Consider the following 23,068-nt stretch of genomic DNA (forward strand, 5'->3'; position numbering starts at 1 on the left):
TTTACTCACTAATAAGTTTGTATTTACATCCGGTTTTACAATTACATTAGTGTAAAACTTCCTTACACAAGACTTACTCCGTATGTATATATATAAAACTTTTAACCAACTCATTTTCATATAACCCAATTTAAAGACCACATATATGATATACCCCTTGTATTGTTTTAAACTCTTTTTTTAATAGAGGCAAATTCAACCCATTTGTTTTCATCGAAACCCAATTTTATCTAATAACCCATCATATAAATTCCACACAATGATGTTAAAGTTAACCCTAGCTCCTCCTTAGACTCTCTCATAGTTCAATAGTCTAATATCTCCCTGGCTCACTACCATCGTCACCTCCATCATCTCTCCAACTCCCCTCAAATATTAAATAAAAATGAAAAACCTTCCACTCTCAATTTCATCTTATACAGGCCTCTCTCTAATCCCTTCAAGTTCCGATTGAAAAATCTCTCGCATCAAATGTGCCCTCAAAATTTACTTCACACCTCATATAAGGACATTTGCAGTCAATTATCGAAATTATATGTATGATACAAAAAGATCGAGCTTTATGTATTTTTGACTATTGATTTCTTTAAAATTGATTTCTTTTTCTTCCATGTAGTATTGTTATTTTTTTTTTACAGTATTTCACTATTTTTCCTTTTTTTCGTTTTTTTTCACTATTCTTCAATTATTATGAATAATTATGATGTCTTTCAGACCTTTTTTTAAAGAGTTATTTAAATAATATTGTTGTCTTTAATTATTTCAGTTTGTTAAGTATTTTTCCATATGCTCATCTCATGCAAATTTAAAGGATTTAACTTTTAACATTAAAGCTAATTAAAGTGAATAATCGGAAGAACTTCATATAAGTATGATCCGAATCTTATATTTCCTCCTTTTTATATTTCTTCGCATTTATTTTAAAGTTTATATTTTTTCGATTTGGAACGGGAACTTTTTCAAATCTACTTGTATTATACTGGTTATGTTATATTTAGTTCTTTTTATATTTGCTTTCATTTATTTTAAAGTTTATATATTTTCAATTTAAAAAAAAAATCTCTCTTACGGAGTAATCTATTTTCTACGATTTGTTTTTGATCTACCTCTACTATATTGTTTATGTTTACGAAAATTTAAAATATGTCATATCAATATATTTTGTTGTTAAAATGTTCAGAACTAATATACTCTGTATTTTTGATGTTGGAATATAATAGTCATACTGATTTTTTTTTTTTGTTTTTTTTTTTACACAATGAATTTAACTACTAATTTCGGATGATTAATCAATATGCATTGTTCACATTTTATTTGTCCAGGTTAGAAGTAGGAGGACGATTATTTGAAAATTTTATTAATTTTTCGTAATTGTAATTTATTAATGTGTAATTGTATAATGTATGATTTTGTGTAAATGTAATCTTAGTTAAATAAGATTAAGATTGTAAAGAAGAGGGTAATTAATTATGTAGAGATCATGGCGGTCCCCACGTAAGAAAAAAAAGAGAAAAAAAAATTGTAGCAGCCAATAGGAATCCTTTAAAGAACCCATCTTTTATACTATGTAGATTTGATGGCCAAGATAACTTCACGGCTATTACTTTCCAATCAACCTTGATTCGATCTTGAAACATATTTGTGAAACATCCCTTCAAATTCAACCTTACACCCAGTTGATGCCATAGGACACTCGCATATTAGCTTGCACAAATTCGATTCCATCCTTTCTCGAACTTCGTCTGTGAAAAATTTCGGACCAACTGCCCTAAAATACAAGTGCTCCAAATCTATGGCAGCACTTAACAAGCACTGTACTAGTTCTAAGAATGATTTTGAAGGCTTGCGATAACTCGTACAGTACGCTTCAATCTCTAGTCTCTTGAGTACTCGACGTGAGGTTCTTTTACGGTTAGGCTTCCCGAGGTTCATCTCTCTCGTGATACTGATGGTATCAAGCTATACCTCGCAAGTGCACGATTTTATCGTTGTACACTATTAAGGGTCGATCCCACAAGGAGTTGAAAAGATTACTAATTGTTCTAATCCTATCGTTTAGCTAAGTCGACAATAAGGGATGAATTTGTTATACTAAAGCTACCTAAGACAAAATGAAAATCAAACTAAACAAGAAAGAGGTATGTAAATGAACAAGAAGAAAGGATAAGTTGTAAATCAAATGATTAAAAAGCCTAAGACTCGGTTCTTCCCAAACAATTCGTAACTCCACACAATCAAATCTCTAGGCCAATCATAAGGGTAGCTAGGTGAGGAGGTGACGGCTCTAATTCGCCTAAGACCCCCCTCTCGGGTTCGAAATAGGACACTAGCACTACCCACCAACCCCCCCTCTTGGGTTCGAAGGTCGGAATCCCTAACTCAATACCCGACTACCCCAAAAACATGCATTTTCCCAAGGTAGTCCAATATTTGCTAAGGTCATTAAGCCCCATCAATTCCCGGGTCATCCCACTCCCTCTCTCGAGGGTCGATTTCAAACGCTAGTTTAGAGGTGTCCTACCCCGGTTCTCCCTTTCGGTCTCAACCAAGGTTAACAATAGGGTCAAATCCCGGATATCCAAATCACAACCTAACCAACTCTCGTTGGTGGACAAGGGTTATAAATCGACACTACCCAAAATCAACCCATAAACCAAATCAATCCTCCAAACTACCCTCACCAATTTCCCCAAATAATTAGCCTTTATGAGATTCAATTAGTGAAATTACTCATGTTGGGTCAAACCGAGCCCTAGTGGAAGACTACTCACTAATCATGGTCCTAATTGCAAAATAAACAATAAAGATGGAAACTTTGGTCATAAACATGGTGAGAAGATGAATCTTACTACTAAACATGCAACAATCCAACAATAGATGTAAAGGAAGATAATTTAATCTAATAACAAGGTTGGTTAAACTAAAAGACACAATTTTTAACCCAATCAACTCAAAGATTAAGTCTTTGAGGACAACTATCAAAAGATGAACAAATGAAAGAGAAACAAAGGAAAGATGAACAATGAAAAGATGAACAATGATGAAAACAACAACAACAAACAAACAACAACAACAATTTTAACATAAACAATCAAACAAACATGAAGGAAGAACAAAATGTAAACAAATGAAAATAGGGAGAGAATTAATACCAACTCAATAGCAAAAGAGGAATTTGGATAGAAATAATAAAGAAGGAGAACCTTCAATCTTCTTACAAACCCAAATTCAATTACTAATTAATTGAAAAACTTCTCTAATTAAGGAAAGATTAATAAAGAGATTAACAAAGTTTTAAACTTGAAAGGGGAAATATTCTGGATCTAGGGTTGTGTGTACAAAAGGGTTTAAGAGGGGGTATTTATAGTTTCCACAAGGATTAGGATAGAATTTGGAATGGGCTTTTGAAACACGTATTCGCACTCCCGGCCGGTCAGCCGCCACGGCCCTTGGTCTACTGGGAGATCTCTGGAAGTTTGAACAAACTTGGAAGTCATCAGGTAGGCACGGCCGGTCGACCGGCTGCCGGTCCCTGACCGGCTGGGACGCCTTTGACTTTGGACTTGACTTTTAGCCTATGGGGGAACTCCCAGCCGGTTGCCCAGCTGCCGGTCATTTGACCGGCTGGGAGATTCCTGTAACTTCCTTGATTTCTTGTGTTTTTCAGCTCATGCGTTTTCCCAGCCGGCTAGCCGGCCGCCGGGCCACCGGCTGGGGATACTCCTTCCTTGCTTCTTCCTTCATTTCCATGTATATACGTATTCCCAGCCGGCCTACCGGCTGAGAATACTTCTCAGCATCATTTCCTTCATCTTTCATGCGTAGCTTAGTAATCCCGTCTTTCTAGCTTCATTTCGCCCGTTCCCGCCTCAATTTCTGCAAGGGGGCCACAGTGTCATAGTAAAGGGAATCGGGACAAGAAATTAGAGAAAGGAAGTACAAAACTGACTCAAATGGAGTCGGAATGCATGAAAATAGAAGGGAAAAAGGGTGCAAAAGGGTCCTATATCAGATACGTATATCCCAATCGACTTTTAGGGTCAGAACATCTAACAAAGGGCACAACTCTAATAATGACGCCACGGTCTTGAGGTTATACCATTTTTTCATAATTAGTGTACATCGAGTTACGTTGCAAAACACGGTCGACGACACCTTATCTAGTACATAATCATCAAGTGTGAGAGAACTAACATTACTAATTGCCTGATAAAACTCTGACATTACTTTCTTTTCATCCCGGCGTTGTAGTCCATCATTGTGGTTGAAGTCGATTTTTACTTCACACAACGCTGAAGGTTTAACTTCGAAACTAAAGATGGCGGATTTTACAGTATGGCAAACCAACTGCTCTAACTTTGGGGCATTAATCACAACTGCAAAACGTTTATCTTCGATAGAACCCGTGTCGATAACTAGCCGTCGTAAATTTTGATTGAAAACCTTAATGTCGTCACGTTCCTCAATGTCGTCACATTCCTCAATGTCACATTCCGGTATCCACATAAAGAAGAAATCTATTAAAGACAAATCTTCGAGAGATGGACAAGCCTCGATTAACGTTCCCAACAACTTCAAATCAACACGATAGCGTGTAAATCGTAATCTCTTCAAATTAGGAAGATTGATTTGTCCATCATCAGGCAACTGCAAATTATATACGGAGTATAACTCAATTGACGTCAGCGACTGCGTTTGTAAAACAAAACTTGGCAATATATTCTCACGGTAGCTGCAACCCCTAAAACGAGGAGGACATGCTAACTTGAGTTCACGGACGTTGCGGTCACAAGCTTGTCGAAACCAAAAATTCAAAAGAGAGCGCGAGATTGAGTCATCAACTTCAACCGCATATTTGACGAAGAAACGGTAGATTGACGGTGAGGTAATATGTGACATGAAGTCAGGAAAATGCTTGAAATCAGGGAGTTTTATATTTATAGAGGTTACTTTAGTCCAAAGACCACACCATCGACGGGATAATGACCCCGGAACGATGGCAAATTGGAGAGGAAGGAAAGAGATGATTTCGATAAGAACGTCGTCGGAGAGGGAACTCAACCTATCTTCGCCATGATTACTAAGTTTAACGCCAATCTCCATTCTCTAAGGCCTAAACAAATTTCAAGCTTCAGGGTTTAAGCGTGTTCTTGACCTAATTTTTGCCTCTTTCTTTTGCTTATATACGGAATAAATGGAGTTTACATAAGTTACGTTTGCCCCAAAAATAATAAGAAGTTTACATAAACAATTAAACACAGTTTCCTTAAATTTTTTACAATAAAAAGAAAACAAAGAAGCTATAAGAGGCAAAAACAATATAAGAAGTTTAGGCAAACACCACTTTAATTACATGAAAAATACTTTTTTACTCAAAAACATGAAAAATACTTGGGACTAGGGGGTGAGCTGATTTTAGCTCGAGTTCGAGTGGGCTTGGAATCGGCTCGGAAACTTGAGCTTGAGCTCAGAATTGATTCGGAATTTTACGAGCTTAAAAAATCAAAGCTCGGAATCGGCTTGGTTTAGGGTCGAGCTCAACTCGAACTAGGTTAAATCATTATTTCTTTAATTTCCATGTATGTATAAAAATTGTCTAAATACTATAAAACCTAAAAAAAAAATCTCAAATTTTAACATAAATATAAAATTCTAAAATCATAAAAAAAACTTATTTTATATTTGATAAATTGGATTATAAAAATGTTTTTTATTATAAGAATTTGGTGAAAATTTACCAATTGGGAATGAATTTCACTTTTGGTGAAACTTAAAGGGGCTTGAAGTTTAATTACCACTCTCGCCTAAAATAGGCAAACAAAAAAACGAGACGGAAGGGATATTATTATTTTATTATTTATCACTATATTGTGATATATTTTCCGTATATAGTCATTAGAAAATATTGTTTAGTCGTTATTTACTTTCCTAATGACTATATTAACGGTTTTTCTAACGCGTGCCCTATGAAAAAGCAATTGAAAAAGCAAAATCACAAAATCATTCAAAAACCCTAACGTATTCTCTCTCAAGCCTTACCAACGGCGGAAGTTCAATGACGAACAATAGTGAAGAAATAAATGGGAGTCTCGATAGGCTGAGCTTTCTCCCTAATGACATTCTTATCGAAATCATCTCCCGCCTTCCTCTTCGATTAGCCATCGCTACCGGTACTTTATCCCGTCGATGGCGTGGTCTCTGGACTAACACAACCTCTATCGACATCTTCACGTACCATGATTCTAAGTTAAGCGAATTTGATACTACATTGAATGAAATCTTGATGCAAATTTCCTCACCTTTCATCAATAGTTTCCGTCTCGTAGTTGACTCTCTCGTACCTAACATACCTACTTTAATTCGCAAAATTTGTGACCGGAACATCCATCAACTTAGGGTAACATGGGCCATAGACGGGCGTTATATTGGTCGGGATATGTTAGTCGCACCAATTGTAATTTTCCAAACGCAGTCGTTAGTGTCAATCGAATTAAGCTCGTCTTCTTGTAATAGCTTGGAGTTGCCTGATGATTGTTAAATCATCAATCTTCCAAATTTGAAGAAGTTAAGCCTTCAATTTGTTTCTTTCCGGTTACAATGGATTGAAAAAATAATTAAGGTTTGTCCATCACTCGAAGTATTGTATTTAACTCGCTTGAGAAAGAACCCGTGGTCTTTGCATCAATTGCAAAGCTTGAAATGTTGTAATCAAAGTTTACGGTGGTCTTTGCTTATAAGGACTGATTTCACGGAAAGCAATACAATTGTGATTAAAGCTCCGAAATTGGAATACTTGTATATTTCAGCTCCAAAACCCGGGATATTTTCTTTTAAGGAGGAACCAATTGCGCTTCGTGAGGCGAAAATCAAATTTACTAATGATGTTGGTGCTCTTTTTGATGAAGAAAACGGGTTTATGTCAGAATTCTATGGGGCGGTTTCTAATTTTCGGTACCTTACTGATAAAATGTGTTTATCATGGAAGTCATTGAAGAAAGCTTAATTGAGCTTAGTAGTGATGACTGAATTCTTTGATTGAAAGAGAGAAAATTGAATCAAGTAAAATGAGAAGAAGGTAAATAGAATGTGCAAATTGTATTATGAACAGATAAGTTACAACTTCATATGTACAGTCTATTTATACTAATTCTCTAATGACTTAGCTAGTAAGAAAAATCTAGATATTTTCATTGACTGCTTTGACTCAATTCTGTTACACATAACAGAATTCTGTTATGCTGAGTCAGTGCTGAGTCAGCTTGTAACAGACTGGTTTATGTAGCAGCGTCTGGAAGATTCTGGAGTATTGAAATGATGACAGCAGCTGATGATGCTATTGGCTTGGCTTGATCAATGATGCTGCTGCGTGTGTGTATGCTGACATAGTGCTGATTGTTCTTCTAATAGCCCCCCTTCAAGTTGGACTTGGAGGATTCAAGACAAGGCCTAACTTGGAAGTAAGATAAGTATGTTGTGATGCACCAAGGGCCTTAGTCAGGATGTCAGCTGTTTGATGTGCTGTCCCTATATGCTTGGTTTGAATCAGTCCCTCAGCTATCCGTTCCCTAATATAATGGCAGTCCAGTCGCAGGTGCTTAGTTCTTTCATGAAACACGGGATTTGCTGCAATCTGCTGGGCTGCTTTGTTATCACAATAAAGTGTAACGGGAAGGGGAGCAGCAACTTCAAAATTATGGAGCAAGGCTTCAATCCAGACGAGTTCACTAGAGGTTTGACTCATGCTTCTGTATTCTGCTTCAGCTGAAGATTTGCTAACGGTGTTTTGTTTTTTAGTTTTCCAAGAAATTAAGGAGTTACCCAAGAAGACACAGAACCCGGTTAAGGATCGTCCTGTAAACACACAGGTTCCCCAATCTGCGTCACAGAAGCTACTAAGGACCATAGGATTATTTGCAGCATAAAATAGTCCCAAATTGATGGTATGTTTCAAATAGCGGACCAGATGCAGTGCTGCTAACATGTGAGGCAATCTGGGAGTACTCAAAAACTGACTTAACTGCTGCACTGAATAGGAAATGTCTGGGTGTGTTAAGTTCAGATAGAGGAGTCTCCCTACTAAACGTCTATAATCTTCAGGGTCCTCAAGTAGATCCCCTTCAGTAGGTGATAAATTGAGACCTTTGGGGAAAGGAAAGGAAGAAGTCTTGCAGTTAAGCATGTTGGTATCTTTAAGAATATCTGTAATGTATTTGCGTTGATTCAAGATGATGCCTGCTGCTGATCTTGCAACTTCAATTCCCAAGAAATATCTGAGCTGACCCAAATCCTTAATGGTGAATGCGTGATCAAGGGCCCTCTTGACCTTGCTGATCTCATGGTCATCATTTCCTGTCACAAGTAAGTCATCAACATAGACTAGTATAGCAGTGTATGATGATGCAGAAGAAGACTTGGTGAACAGGGAATAATCCTCTTTAGACTGAATATATCCAAGATGCGTGAGGAACTTGGTGAGTTCTAAGTTCCATTGGCGAGAAGCCTGTTTAAGACCATAGAGAGACCTCTTCAATAAGCACACCTCACCAGGCTTCCCTTTGTGATATCCCAAAGGTAAATCCATATACACTTCTTCATCGAGAAAACCATGGAGAAAAGCATTATTTATGTCAAGTTGATGCAAACTCCATCCTTTGGCAGCAGCAATGGCTATAAGAGTCCTGACAGTGGTAAATTTAGCTACGGGACTGAAGGTGTGTTTGTAATCCTTGCCTTCAATCTGATTGTATCCTTTGGCTACAAGTCTGGCCTTGTACCTTTCAACTGACCCATCTGGACAAAATTTCACTTTATATACCCATTTGGTGCCAATAGTCTGTTTGCCTGGAGGTAGTGAAGTCAAAACCCAAGTATTGTTGTCCTCAAGTGCTTGTAATTCTTTGGCCATTGCATCAATCCACTTGGGATCATCTTTAGCTTGGCTATAACATGAGGGCTCATAAATCTCTAAAGCAGCATTCAGGGATGCCACATATTCTGAGGAGTAATGGGCTAAATCAGAAAGATGAAGCACAGAAAAGGAATGAGACAAGGAATCTGCTGAGTTATGAGGCTTGGAAGGTGAAACAATGGGATGGCACAAGGAGGCAGGAACACTTTTACAGTCAAAATCACTTAACTGAGGTGGTTGAGTTCGTTTTCTGGTGGATTTTCTGGTGGGTATAGGAACTTCAGTGACAGGAGTAGTGGAAGCATGGTTAGGAGAAGGACTATGGGATACAGGAATAGTGGTTGGAGTAAGAACATTAGTAGAAGTATTAGTAGTATTGGTATTAATAGATGATGTAATAGGTGTTGTAATGATATTATTTGGCGTATTATTGGAAAAATTAGTACTATGATTAGAAGAGGAACAATGGATACTATCTGGTGTACTAGAAGCAGTATTAATATGTGGAATATTGTTATTATCTGTTGGTAGTATAGGAAAAGTATGAGTAGTAATGTCCAAAGGACAAGAAGAAGGCATGGGAAAGTATGAGGGAGACTGATCAGTAGAACCTGAATTGTCCAAAGGATCCTTGGCATATGGAAAAACTTGTTCATGAAAGATAACATCTCTGCTGAGAACACTTTTTTGACTATTCAAATCAAACAATTTGTAACCTTTTTGACCAAAAGGATAGCCTAGGAATACACATTTCTTTGCCCTAGGTTCAAACTTGTCAGAAGGATGCTGTGCTGCATAGCATAAGCAACCAATAACCCTGAGATGATCATAGTTAGCTGGTTTGTTGAATAAAACTTCAGTTGGAATCTTCCAAGATAAGACAGAAGATGGCATAAGATTGATAAGATGAGTGGCTGCTAATATAAGTTCTCCCCAAAATTTCTTAGGTAAATGCCCTTGAAATCTGAGTGCTCTTGCAGTTTCCAATAAATGGCGATGTTTTCTCTCAACTCTACCATTCTGCTGAGGGTTATCAGGTAAACTCCTTTGATGAACAATCCCATGTTGTGAGAATAGCTGTCCACAATTCTTTTGAAAAATTTCTGTACCATTATCACTCCGGATATTCTGTACCTTAGCTTGAAACTGAGTATTAACATATGCCAAAAAATTCACCAAAGTATGATAAACCTCAGTCTTATCCTTTAGTAAGGTGGTCCATGTGACCCTACTACAATCCTCTATAATGGTCAGGAAATATGTAGCACCAGTGAGGGATTTGGTCTTATGTGGCCCCCACAAGTCAACATGGATCAATTCAAAAAGTTGTGTGGTAACAGATGTACTAATGGGATAGGGAAGCTTGTGATGTTTAGCAAGAACACAGGTCTCACAATGAAAACTGTCAACTTTATTTATGCCAGAGTACATAGGAACATGCTTTAGTCTAGATACAGATGTGTGACCCAAACGAGCATGTGCTAGACTCACATCAGCAACATGAAAAGGAGAAACAGCCATAGCTGTATGACACATTACATTGGAATTAGAAACTACTTTATTAACAATTTTCTTATTATCTATCTTGTAAAGATAAACTCCTCCAAGCTTCTTGCCACGACATATGACTTGCTCAGTGGTAGGGTCCTGAAAACACCAGCTAGAATCAGTAAATCTAGCATGTAAACCAGTGTCATGTAACAACCTCCCAACTGATAACAAATTATGAGTGAATCCAGGTATGTAAAGAACATCTTTTAACAAAATTGCATCAACCAGATGAACATTCCCAACTGTGTGAACCTCCTTAATTGTTCCATTTGGTAATCCTACTCTAATTGGCTTTATTAGAGTTCTAGTGGAGACAAATAAGGTAGAATTATAGGTAATATGACTAGAGGCGCCTGAGTCTACTATCCAAAAATCAGCACAGCTTGTTTTTACCACAGAATTGGCAGTGTCAAAAACAGTGGAGACAAATGAGATACCTGCAAAATTCACAGATTGTGAACTTTGAGCTGGAGAAGAAGACTGCTTATGGTGAAGACCTGGAATGTCTCCTGACTTTACCAGCTTCACAAACTCTTTGAACATAGACTGAATCATGACAGGATCAACAGAAGTATCCTTGTCTTGATCTTGATAATCATCAGCAAGTGGATCTTCTTCAAAGACTTCAACATTTGCGGCCATACGCCTCCCATCTTGTCTTTGAGAAGGATATCCAATAAGCTTGTAACAACGATTCCTTAAATGTCCTTCCTTAGTACAATAAGAACAGATAAGTTTTGGCCTTTTGAACTCTCCAGAAGGATGATTCTCACCAAAACCTTGTCTGTAAGAAGGATTGTTGGAATAACCAGCATTCTGAAATGTACTTGGACCAGAATTATGATGTGCAGCAACAGTATCAGCATTATCTTTCTTGTAATATCCAGATGAACTTCCTCCTTCAGCACGTGGCTTCTGATATCCTTGACCCATACCATTAGTATTGTAATTCCTCTGAGAATTTCCTCCTGTGGAAGTGCTAGGATTATCTCTATTGTACTTTGATAATATGACTTATTTACTGCTAGAGCCATATCATCCTGCAGTACTCCTTTTCCTTTATCAGCATTGCTGATGCTCTTTTGCATCTCAATCTGTTGATCTGAAGAAGGCTTGATTTATTGTAGGAAGTGGATCACAAGCAAGTATCTGACTTCTTACAGTCTCATACTTGTTGTCAAGTCCCATGAGAAAGTCAATCAACTTATGACGATTATCTCTCTCAAGCATTTTCTTTAATAGCGTGCAAGAACATTTGCTCATAGCACCACACTCGCAATCAGGAATTCCATCAAGACTCTGCAAATCCTCCCAAACTGACTTGAGTTTACCAAAATAATCTGCAACAGACTGATTATCAGACTGAATGGTCTGCATTACATCTTTGCGTAACTGATAGAGAAAAGGCGCGTTAGCTTGACAGTAACGTTCCTTGATTTCCTCCCACAATTGCTTGGAAGTAGTGACATACATCAAACTTTCTGAGATTTCAGGAATGAGAGAGTGAAGAATCCAGCAGAGAACATTATAATCAACACGTATCCAATCTTGATACGTAGCAGCAGTCTCTTCAGGCTTAGGATAACATCCAGTGATAAAGCCAAGCTTATTTTTGGAGATTAACGCCATCTTAACAGCACGTGACCACTTCACATAGTGCTTTCCATTGAACGGAGCTGAAACAAGATGAAGACCAGAGATGTCTCCAGGAGCAAGATAGAGAGGATCTTGCATACCAATCACACCAGTACTAATACCAGAAACTGCAGAATTTGGATTTTCTTCAGAATTCACCATTTTGAACAAATTTAAGCTTGATTTAAAGAAAAAATGTAACTATTTGTGATTTGAGAAAGTAATTATACTGAAAATGAAAGTTTTGAAGAATGAATAAAAAACAATCACAAGAACGAAGATTTATAGTAAATTGATGATATATGCGGAAGCGAAGTAAACAGAAACTACGCAGGATCACTCCTTTGTAGCTCTGATACCATGATAAAATGTGTTTATCATGGAAGCCATTGAAGAAAGCTTAATTGAGCTTAGTAGTGATGACTGAATTCTTTGATTAAAAGAGAGAAAGTTGAATCAAGTAAAATGAGAAGAAGGTAAATAGAATGTGCAAATTGTATTATGAACAGATAAGTTACAACTTCATATGTACAGTCTATTTATACTAATTCTCTAATGACTTAGCTAGTAAGAAAAATCTAGATATTTTCATTGACTGCTTTGACTCAATTCTGTTACACATAACAGAATTCTGTTATGCTGAGTCAGTGCTGAGTCAGCTTGTAACAGACTGGTTTATGTAGCAGCGTCTGGAAGATTCTGGAGTATGGAAATGATGACAGCAGCTGATGATGCTATTGGCTAAGGAGAAAGAGAGATTGTACCACTTTATAACCAAGGGAGCTACTCCTCCTATTGCCAATTGGTTTTAGGATGGAACCTCCCTTGTGTTGTTGAGTGGCCCGTCTCTCCTCCGTTCGGGTAAGGCCCAGGCCCATTTGCATGATTTAACACTTACTCTTAATATTTCCAAAGTAGGTAACTTGTCTCTGGTCTTTCGCTATGCAACTCGACTCACATTTGATATGAATGTATCCCAAAGTTTAAAGACTATGTCATCATTATTAGAGATGTGTCCTGTACTAGACGCTTGGACCGTGGATGTTTTGGATACAGGTAAAGATAACGAGCAGTCGTTACTTCGAGCACTCAAAAGGATTCACATAGATATCAGGAGATGGGATTACAGTTATGACAAGCCTACAGAATCTTTCTTAGAATCAATCGCTTACTTGTTAAGAAACGCCCCTAATTTGGAGCAATTGAATCTTAGTGTAAATTCTCGTGTATATTCGCTGGTTGGCAATGACGAGAATAATGAAGCACGCGAGTTGGTGTTAAGCAAGCTACTATTCCAGTGTCCAATGGCGTCCACGAGTTGCAATGTCGAGTTTAAAGGGAGATATGTCAAGATGTCTCGAAAAGATTGTCCGTCCTAAAGCTTGGACTCTAAACAGCTAAGTTATCCATTTAATTTCCGTCGTTCACCATTGATGTATTTCAATTAGAAAGAACAATTACTTTTGTTGGCGATCATATCATTATGTACTCGTATTATTAAGGACGATGTTGCAAAAATCTACTTAATTTGGTTTGAATTTTCTGATTGTTAATTAATAACTGTTGATTGATATTTTCATTTTTATATTTCCAGTCGATATCGTTTACGTGCAGTTTGTTTGTAAATAAACTGAATCAAGTTTGCTTTAGCCTACATTCACCAGCTTTCTTGTTGGTGTATGTAGGTTTTTGTAGCATTCTTTGATTTTCTTTGTTCTTGTTTCATATACATCCATATGAGACGGACAATAATAGGCAGGGACGAACCTAGAAATAAAATTCCGTATCATTATATTATCTCATGTCCTTTTGTAGGGTCATCATATTAGTGAAATCTAGATATTGTATGTGTGGGGGTGGTCTGGCAGTATGATATTTTTATTTTTATATTTCCAGTATGGTCTATTAGTCTCAGTATCGTGTCGACACCTTTGTAGTGAATTCCTATCCCACGGTAACTCTATCGTCCATCATAACGCTCTACTTTACATGTTTTTAACCCAAATTTTACATTTTATTTAGTCTAATTCACCCCTCGACTTAGCATTATTAACTCATATTCATAAAATAATAGCTTATTAATCGTCTTGTTCTAAATAAAGATCGATTATTAACTCATATTTCGTAAAATGAATGCTTTTGGTGTTTTATTTTTAGACTAAAAATTGGGAGAGACGGTCTTTCAATAAGTTATTGAGAGACCAGTCTTCCGTGCCCTTTTATTTATATATCGTGACCCTTTTGTTGTTGATAATGACATAATAATTTCGTACCTATTTACATAATAAATGTACCAATTTTATCTTCAATTATAATTTGTACCTATTTTATTACCTTTAATACCACTTTTTCTTTAAAATTGTAAAATAGACTTTGAATAAATTTATTAAGAAACCGTTACTCAGAAAACTTACTCAGCTAATAACAAAGAGCCAAAACAACAGAGTGCCCAAATTTTACCTAGTTGCTATCTCTATCTCGCAGACCATACATAAACAATCAAAGTTGTGTTACACTCGTGTTGTTAAACTCCCGATCTCGTAGGATCTTACGATTCTACGATCTAAAAAGTGCCGACCGATCCCGATCCTAGGTAGGATCTTAATTTTGTAGGATCTTACAATTCAACTTGTCTCAATTTTTTTAAAAGTAGAATCTTAACCTGATTCTACGATCCTACGATTATACGATCCGATCTTACATTATTAACATGTCAATTTTTTCTGTTACTAAACGTCTATATACGACTTTAAGATAGAAAATTCTATAAAATAGAACAATAGGTGGGCCCATGATAAGAAAATAGTGTTTTGAGATTTAAACACGACTTCTTTATCATATTTTGATACCATAATTATGTATTTTAGTTAATTTGTAGGATCTTACGATTCTACGATCCGATCCTACCGATTCGATCCTAGTAAGCTCATCGATCCAAAGTAGGATCCCGATCCTAACAACATTGGCTAAACTGTTGTAACTGAGCGCGTGAATCAAAGGCTACAAAACAAAACGAGAAAAGAAAAATAAACGAAACAAAAGAAGGCACGAGATACGAGATTTTTAACGTAGTTCAACCTACTCTCTAAAGGTCTACGTCCACCTTCTCTCTTATTAATATTTACTTTATAACCAAACCCGATCACAAAGCAAATCCCCACGATCAACCCCGATCGTGCGACTCGAGTACAACCCCATACCCCAAAAGCACTCTCAAAATTGGACTTCAAAAACACACGTGAAAAGTGAATTTTCAAAATAAAGTGCAAATGAATGATGCTCTAGTTTTTCTTTGGATTAAGAAGCTTAAGTAAACAATGATTGGAACGAAGGAAGTATCAAATACCATAAAATCGAAAGGAATTTGATGGCCAAGATAACTTCACGGCTATTACTTTCCGATCAACCTTGATTCGATCTTGAAACATATTTGTGAAACATCCCTTCAAATTCAACCTTACACATACTTGATGCCATAGGACACTCGCATATTAGCTTGCACAAATTCGATTCCATCCTTTCTCGAACTTCGTCATTGAAAAATTTGGGACCAACTACTCTAAAATAGAAGTGCTCCAAATCTATGGCACCACTTAACAAGTACTGTACTAGTTTTAAGAATGATTTTCCAGGCTTTCGATAAGTCGTACAGTACGCTTCAATCTCTAGTCTCTTGAGTACTCGTCGTGAGGTTCTTTTACGGTTAGGCTTCCCGAGGTTCCTCTCTCTCGTGATACGTCTATCCCAATCGACTTTTAGGGTCAGAACATCTAACAAAGGGCACAACTTTAATAATAATGACACCACGATCTTGATGTCATGCCAGTTTTTCATAATTAGTGTACATCGAGTTACGTTGCAAAACACGGTCGACGACATGTTATCGAGTACATAATCATCAATTGTGAGGGAACTTACATTACTAATTGCCTGATAAAACTCTGACATTACTTTGTTTTCATCCCGGCGTTGTAGTCCATCATTGTGGTTGAAGTCGATTTTTACTTCACGCAACGCAGAAGGTTTATCTTCGAAACTAAAGATGACGGATTTTACAGTATGGCAAACCAACTGCTCTAACTTTGGGGCATTAATCACAACAGCAAAATGTTTATCTTCGATACAACCTGTGTCGATAACTAGCCGTCGTAGATTTCGATTCAAAACCTTAATGTCACGTCCAGGTGTCGACATAAACAAGAAATCTATTAAAGACAAATCTTCGAGAGATGGACAAGCCTCGATTAACGTTCCCAACAACTTCAAATCAACACGATAGCGTGTAAATCGTAATCTCTTCAAATTAGGAAGATTGATTTGTCCATCATCAGGCAACTGCAAATTATTTATGGAGTAAAACAAAACTTGGCAATATATTCTCACTGTAGTTGGAACCCCCAAAACAAGGACATGCTAACTTGAGTTCACGGACATTGCGGTCACAAGCTTGTCGAAACCAAAAATCCAAAAGAGATAGCGAGATTGAGTCGTCAACTTTAACCGCATATTTGACAAAAAAACGGTAGATTGACGGTGAGGTAATATGTGACATGAAGTCAGGAAAATTCTTGAAATCAGGGAGTTTTATATTTATAGAGGTTACTTTAGTCCAAAGACCACACCATCGACGGGATAATGACCCCGTAACGATGGCAAATTGAAGAGGAAGGAAAGAGATTATTTCGATAAGAACGTCGTCGGAGAGGGAACTCAGCCTATCTACGCTATGATTACTAAGTTTGACGCCCATCTCCATTCTTTTAAGGCCTAAACAAATTTCAAGCTTCAGGGTTTAAGTGTGTTCTTGACCTAATTTTTGTCTCTTTCTTTTGCTTATATACGGAATAAATGGAGTATAACATAAATTACTTTTACCCCAAAAATAATAAGAAGTTTACATAAACAGAGTTTCCTTAAATTTTTGACAAGGAAAACAAAGAAGCTATAAGAGCCAAAAACAATAGAAAAAGAAGTTTACATAAACGCCGCTTTAAGATATTGCTCATATGTTATAAAAATATTCTATCATGATTATATATTTGTATCAAACATATCAAATGTCTCGCTAATTTGCCAAATATTTCTACATATAACATTCTTGCCTTCTTATTGAAAATATCGGGAAAAAAAATCAAAAAATTTTCAATTATATATAGGCTCGGTTTCGGCTCGAGTTTGGCTTGAGCTCACATTAAGTTCGCAAGCTTGAAAACTACCACTTTTTTTATAGTTCGGGTAAGCTCGACACCTGCTCGAACTCGAGTTTTTGTTCTTGAGCACAAGCCAAGCAAGGCCAAGCTCGGGCTCGACTCGTCTCGTTGACACCCCTAGTCGGGTCATTAGACTCGGAAGTCGTAAGTTAAAAAAAATTAGGTCAAATACACACACCACACATGCTTAAACCTTTTTCGTAGAGAACAAAGATGACTATCAAACGTAGAAAACAAAGCTATGACAGGCTCAACATTCTTCCTGTCGAGATTCTTATCGAAATTATCTCTTTGCTTCCTCTCCGATTAGCCATCGTTACGGGGTCTTTATCCCGTCAATGGCGTGGTCTTTGGACTAACGTGACCTCTATAAATATCGGCAGCCATGAATTAAAGTACTTTCCTGAGTTCATGACGCATATTACCTCACCGTCAATAGACCGTTTTGTTATCGAATCAATAGATCAAGGTAAAAACACAATCTGGCCGCCTCCTTTGGATTCTTTGCTTCGGCAAGCTTGTGATCGCAATGTCCGTGAACTCAAGTTAGCGTCGATATTTGGTTTGCAGTTGCCTGATCAAATCAATCTTCCGAATTTGAAAAGATTGTTGCTTAAGCAATTTCCCTTTGATTTTGAGTTGCTGGCAACGCTATTGAAGGCTTGTCCATCTCTCGAGGATTTGCTTTTAGAATTCTTGTATTGCGACGGATTTCAACATGATATTATTATTTCCAATCGAAATTTAAGACGGTTGGATATCCACACAAGTATTATAGGGAATATCATAGTTGTGCTTAATACCCCAAAGTTGGAGCAGTTGGTTACGCATACTCTAAAATCCGTCATATTTCGCTTTGAACAGAAACCTCTTTCGTTCTATGAAGCAGAAATTAACAGCGGCAGCAATGAACATTTATCCGAGTATCAAAACAAGGCAATGTCAGAATTTTATGGGGCTATTAGTAATGCTAGGTTCCTTAAGCTTGACGTTTTTGTACTAGATAATGTGTCTACCATCTTTGGCAACGTAAATCGACTTGCACTAAATATGAAATTGTGCCACAACATTGAGATTTTGCTGTCATTAATCGAGTTGTGTCCTTTATTAGACGTTCTTATCCTAGACTTGTGGGATATAAGTATCGAGGATAGAACCCTAATGAATCCTGGCCATATAGGAACCTCACGACGAGTACTCAAGAGGATAGAGATCGAAGGTGGCTGGACATATCATAAGGTTGCACAATCATTCCTAAAGTTAGTACGGTACTTGTTAAGCGGCGAAATAGACATAGATCGCTTCTGTTTAAGGGTGGGCTATCCTAAACATTTCGCACAGAAAAGTAATTTAAATCTTAGATTTAAAAGAGGAGTTGAATTTGTGCAAGCTACTATGCAAGTATTATATGGCATCAAGGCAATTTGAGGTTGAATTTGTAGGGATGTTTCACAAATATGTTTCGAATGGTCGGTTGAAAAGGTTGACAAGCAGTAGACGAAGTATCAACCCCACGGTCGAGTGAATACGCTACTGACGGGGTTTGGACTCAGGTAATGAGTATCACCTCCCATGACTATACCCGCTAAACTAGCTGACATCTGCATGATTTTACTCCGTAATTTATGCTTAGCTCTATCTGTTAACTTATGATTCTTAATTTCTTATATCGTGTAGTGCCTGCCGATCAATTAACTTAGGCTTGCCTCGATCTAACAGACAATTTTTGCTTCTGAAAGTATTGTGGCTGATCACTTTATGTAATTCTCAACTTTTGCTTCTGAATTGTAATGCTAAGGCATCATAAACTGTGTGTTTCTTATATACTCTCTCCGTCCTATCAATTATAATGAGTTATACAATTGCTAAAAAACACTAAACTTCTATTCGTGGTTGCGAACAACTAAAATAGATGATTTCCCGATTTGCTCTTGAAAATTTCCGACAAGCATTACGAGAGAACTTATAAAACTCCCCTACAAATTCAACCTCATGTCCCTTTGAAACCATTGGAGCTTGGTGAAATATCTTGCATAAGTCCATTTCCATTCTTTTTATACGTTCTTCAGTTTCCTTTCTACAATATCTCACAGCACGTAACCTAAAATGGAAATGCTTTGCATCGATAGTGCCGCTTAGTAACAAGAATCCTACTAACTCCACGAAAGATTTTGATGGGACTCTGTAATTCCACCAGTCGATTTCTACCTCCACCCTCTTGAGTACTCGATGTAAGGTGCTTGAACGGCTAGAATGTGACGAGAGCTTCAACCATGGTTTATGTCTAATATAACCTTCTTCAAGTTTTAGAGTAAAAACGTCTAGCACAGGGCACAATTTCAGTAATGACAACAATAAATTAGTATCCAGGATATCGGGGTATGTTTTCATGTTTAGTGTAAGCCTAGTTACATTGCGAAACACGGTTGATATGCAACCTAGAACCGCAACATTCAGGGTAATCCATGCAACACCAGAAATCGCTTCATAAAATTTTGACATCAACTTCTTTTTTTCATCGTCTAGAGGATGATGATTTTCACTAATTTGGTGTTTTGCTTCACGCAACGCAATTGGTTCCTCGTCAAGGCAAATTACCCCTTTTATCGAAGCACAGACATCCAAATACTCTAATTTTGGGGCGTTAATCACCACTTTGCTTCTATTCCCGAACCTCAAGTACATAAATAATCGTCTTAGATTTTGATTCGAACATTTCAAATAACCATCTGTCCTAAACTCTACGCTCGTTAAAGACAATTCTTCAAGCGATAGACAAGATTTGATAAGCTTTCCCAGGCACTCGCAACTAATACAACAAAAACTAAGGCTTAGCTTCTTCAAATTGGGTAAAATGATGGGATCAGCATAGTCAAGTAACTCCCAATCGTATGTTGAGTCCAACTCGATGGATACCAGTGACCGCGTTTGAAAAACATAACTCGGTAATCTAGGCTTATGCTTACCATAAAAATAAGGGGTCCACGTTAAATTGAGTTCACGGACATTCCAGTTACAAATTCGGCGAAGCCAAGAATAGTGAGGACGCTGCCAATGCTTGATCGAAACATTGTCATCAAATTCGAGATGGAAACGATGGATGAAAGGGGACTTAATTTGCCTCATGACGTTAAGAAAAACATCAGAGAATACAAACTTATAATCGGACTTATGATCGCTTATGATAATGGAGGATATGTTATTCCATAGACCACGCCATCGACGGGATAGTAACCCGGTGACAACGGCTGATCGAAGAGGAAGACAGGAGATAATCACGATAAGTATATCGTCATGGAGCGAACTCAGCCGGTCATTTGTTTGTTCTACACATTGAAAGTTGTTATTTTTCCTCCGTCTCTTCTTCGCCTTTTCTTTGACGGCCATCGATGAGGTTTAAAGTGGCTAAAGAGAGTGTTGGTTGAGTTATGATTTGACTGAGTATAACCTAATTTGACTTTTACCGCAAATGAAAATAAATTGGGATATTCTCTCCAAAAAAAAAATTGGGATATTCTATAGGGTATTCCTTTGTTTTTGTATATTCTACGTGATTTTCTCTTTTTTAGCTAAAAATCTTTGACGTTTATAATTCTTGCTTACGAACCCCAAAAACAACAAATCTTTTTTTCCAAATTAAACATATAGTAAAGACGATCAATTTGAAAAAAAAAAAATCATTACTTTATGAACTTGTATCCATAGGATATAGTTAGTCAAAGTTTATTTGGTTAAAAACATTTGACCGACATCACTCTTGCAACAAGTTCATAAAGTGACAATTTTTTTTATTTTTTTTTTAAATTCAAAGATCTCGGAAAGACGATCAATTTGAAAAAAAAAAAAGTTATGTCGCTTTCCGATTTCATTACCATGAATTATGCGTGGTCAAAGCTTTTTAGCAGGAAAGGGGGGTACTCCTTAGATTATAATTAAAAAAATCTAGGAGTATCATGTAGAATATCCCAAATAATTTAAGCCATTTATTTAAATAATAACTTAGATCTCGCGCAATGAATTCGCGGTATTTATAGAGTTTTTATTTTTTATGTTATTTGCGGAGAATTATACGAAATTAACATCTCATTAAATTTTGATACATTATTATATTCTGATGTGAGAAAAAAAAATTGAATGCAAAACTATTTAACAAAATTTAGTAATATCATGAAATGTATGTATTAATGAAATTTTTTTTTCACTAAGCTAATAATTGAGACATTTTATAAATTTCTCAAATTACTTTATGGTATTGGAATTGACTCAATAGCCCTTCATAAAACATCCATTAGCCAACGATGCTAATTTTGAAAAACATATTAATCCTTGTTTTTATGTAATGTACATACTTTGATTTTAAATCCCAAAAAGAAGGCCAAATTACGTTACTCCTATGACGGGCGTTCTTAGAAGAAAAGCACGCATGTTACCAAGTAATACATTTCTAATGGCATAATTAACTGTTAAAGAGCATTTAATTATAATCCGTGTATGAAAGAGCAATGTCCGAAAAATATCATGATCAACATCTACAAATCGATTGCCTTCTAGAATGGTTACGAAGAGTCATTGTTGAAGCACTAATCTATTGATAATAGCATATAGTCGATGCAAGAAGCGAAAAACTAGAGACGATATGGAGCTCTAACTACGACATCATTAGCAATATATCATAATGTCTCAAAGACTCCTGCAAATAGTATGACATAAGGAACAATATACACGTTATTGGATCGACTCCCAACATAAAAATTAAAAGCAGAGGCAAATTTATATAGCCATATTCAGCTGTTTCATGGTGAACAACTGAAATGGATGATTTCGCGATTTGCTCTAGAAAATTTTCTACTAGCGTTTCAAGACAGCTTAAAATACTCCCCAACAAATTCGACCTCATGCCGCTTTGAAACCATTGGAGCTTGGTCGAATATCCTCCACAACTCTATTTCCATTCTTTTTATACTCTCTACACTCGCTTTTTGACGATTTTTCACACCTGCAAACCTAAAATGGAAGTGCTCCGAATTGATATGGCCGCTCAATAACAAGAATCCTACTAACTCTAGGAAAGATTTTGATGGGATGTAGCAATCGCACCCGTTGATTTCTACCTCCACCGTCTTGAGAACTCGTCGTAAGGTGCTTGAACGGCGAGATAGTGAGGGGAGTTTCAACCACGGTTTCTGTCTAGTATAAAGTTCCCCGAGTTTTAGAGTAAAAACGTCTAGCAAATGGCACAATTTCAGTAATGACAACAATAAATTAGTATCGAGGTACGTTTTCATGTTTAGTGTAAGCCTAGTTACGTTGTGAAACACGGTAGATATGCAACCTAGACTTGCAGCATCCAGGGTAATCCATCCAACACTAGAAATCGCTTCGTAAAATTTTGACATCAACTTCTTTTTTTCATCATCTAATAATGGATGATAAAGTATAAAGTATTTGATCAAAAATAAAATTCTTTTTTTCATCATCTAATGGATGATAAAGTATAAAGTATTTGATCAAAAATAAAATTGGTGTTATTATATGCAATGATTACTCCTAACGTTCAAATAGAATATAATTACTAAAAATTAATCAAATAAGTTAAAATAATGATACACAGGGGCGGAACCAGAATTGAAAATTTGGGGTAGCAAAAGTAGCGTGAAGCCGTGAACACAATAACAATATATAATTTTTTTATAAACAATTCATTTTTTTTATTGTCAATAAGAACTACACTTTCAATTTGAAAATATGAAAAAAATGTTTTCGC

General features: G+C 36.6%; 5 protein-coding genes across 5 annotated transcripts; 1 reads left to right on the top strand and 4 right to left on the bottom strand.

Annotated features, from left to right (window-relative positions):
* Nucleotides 1-4,008: 4,008 nt before the first annotated feature.
* On the bottom strand, nt 4,009-5,103 carry LOC141629942 (F-box/FBD/LRR-repeat protein At5g22700-like). Its single transcript, XM_074442853.1, has one exon. The coding sequence runs from the start codon at nt 5,101-5,103 to the stop codon at nt 4,009-4,011; it is 1,095 nt and encodes a 364-aa protein (XP_074298954.1).
* A 6,445-nt stretch (nt 5,104-11,548) lies between these two features.
* LOC141629944 (uncharacterized) lies at nt 11,549-12,256 on the bottom strand. The gene has a single exon (XM_074442854.1). The coding sequence runs from the start codon at nt 12,254-12,256 to the stop codon at nt 11,549-11,551; it is 708 nt and encodes a 235-aa protein (XP_074298955.1).
* Nucleotides 12,257-15,496: 3,240 nt separating this feature from the next.
* Nucleotides 15,497-16,850, bottom strand: LOC141629945 (F-box/FBD/LRR-repeat protein At5g22700-like). The gene is made up of 2 exons (XM_074442855.1): nt 16,527-16,850; nt 15,497-16,429 (listed from the first exon to the last, which is right to left on the bottom strand). The coding sequence occupies exons 1-2, from the start codon at nt 16,848-16,850 to the stop codon at nt 15,497-15,499; spliced, it is 1,257 nt and encodes a 418-aa protein (XP_074298956.1).
* Nucleotides 16,851-17,517: 667 nt separating this feature from the next.
* LOC141629946 (F-box/LRR-repeat protein At1g06630-like) lies at nt 17,518-18,732 on the top strand. The gene has a single exon (XM_074442856.1). The coding sequence runs from the start codon at nt 17,518-17,520 to the stop codon at nt 18,730-18,732; it is 1,215 nt and encodes a 404-aa protein (XP_074298957.1).
* Nucleotides 18,733-19,179: 447 nt separating this feature from the next.
* LOC141629947 (F-box protein At4g09920-like) lies at nt 19,180-20,691 on the bottom strand. Its single transcript, XM_074442857.1, has one exon. The coding sequence runs from the start codon at nt 20,689-20,691 to the stop codon at nt 19,180-19,182; it is 1,512 nt and encodes a 503-aa protein (XP_074298958.1).
* Nucleotides 20,692-23,068: the final 2,377 nt, after the last annotated feature.

Source organism: Silene latifolia, chromosome Y (assembly GCF_048544455.1).
Source record: "Silene latifolia isolate original U9 population chromosome Y, ASM4854445v1, whole genome shotgun sequence".
Lineage (NCBI taxonomy): Eukaryota > Viridiplantae > Streptophyta > Magnoliopsida > Caryophyllales > Caryophyllaceae > Silene > Silene latifolia.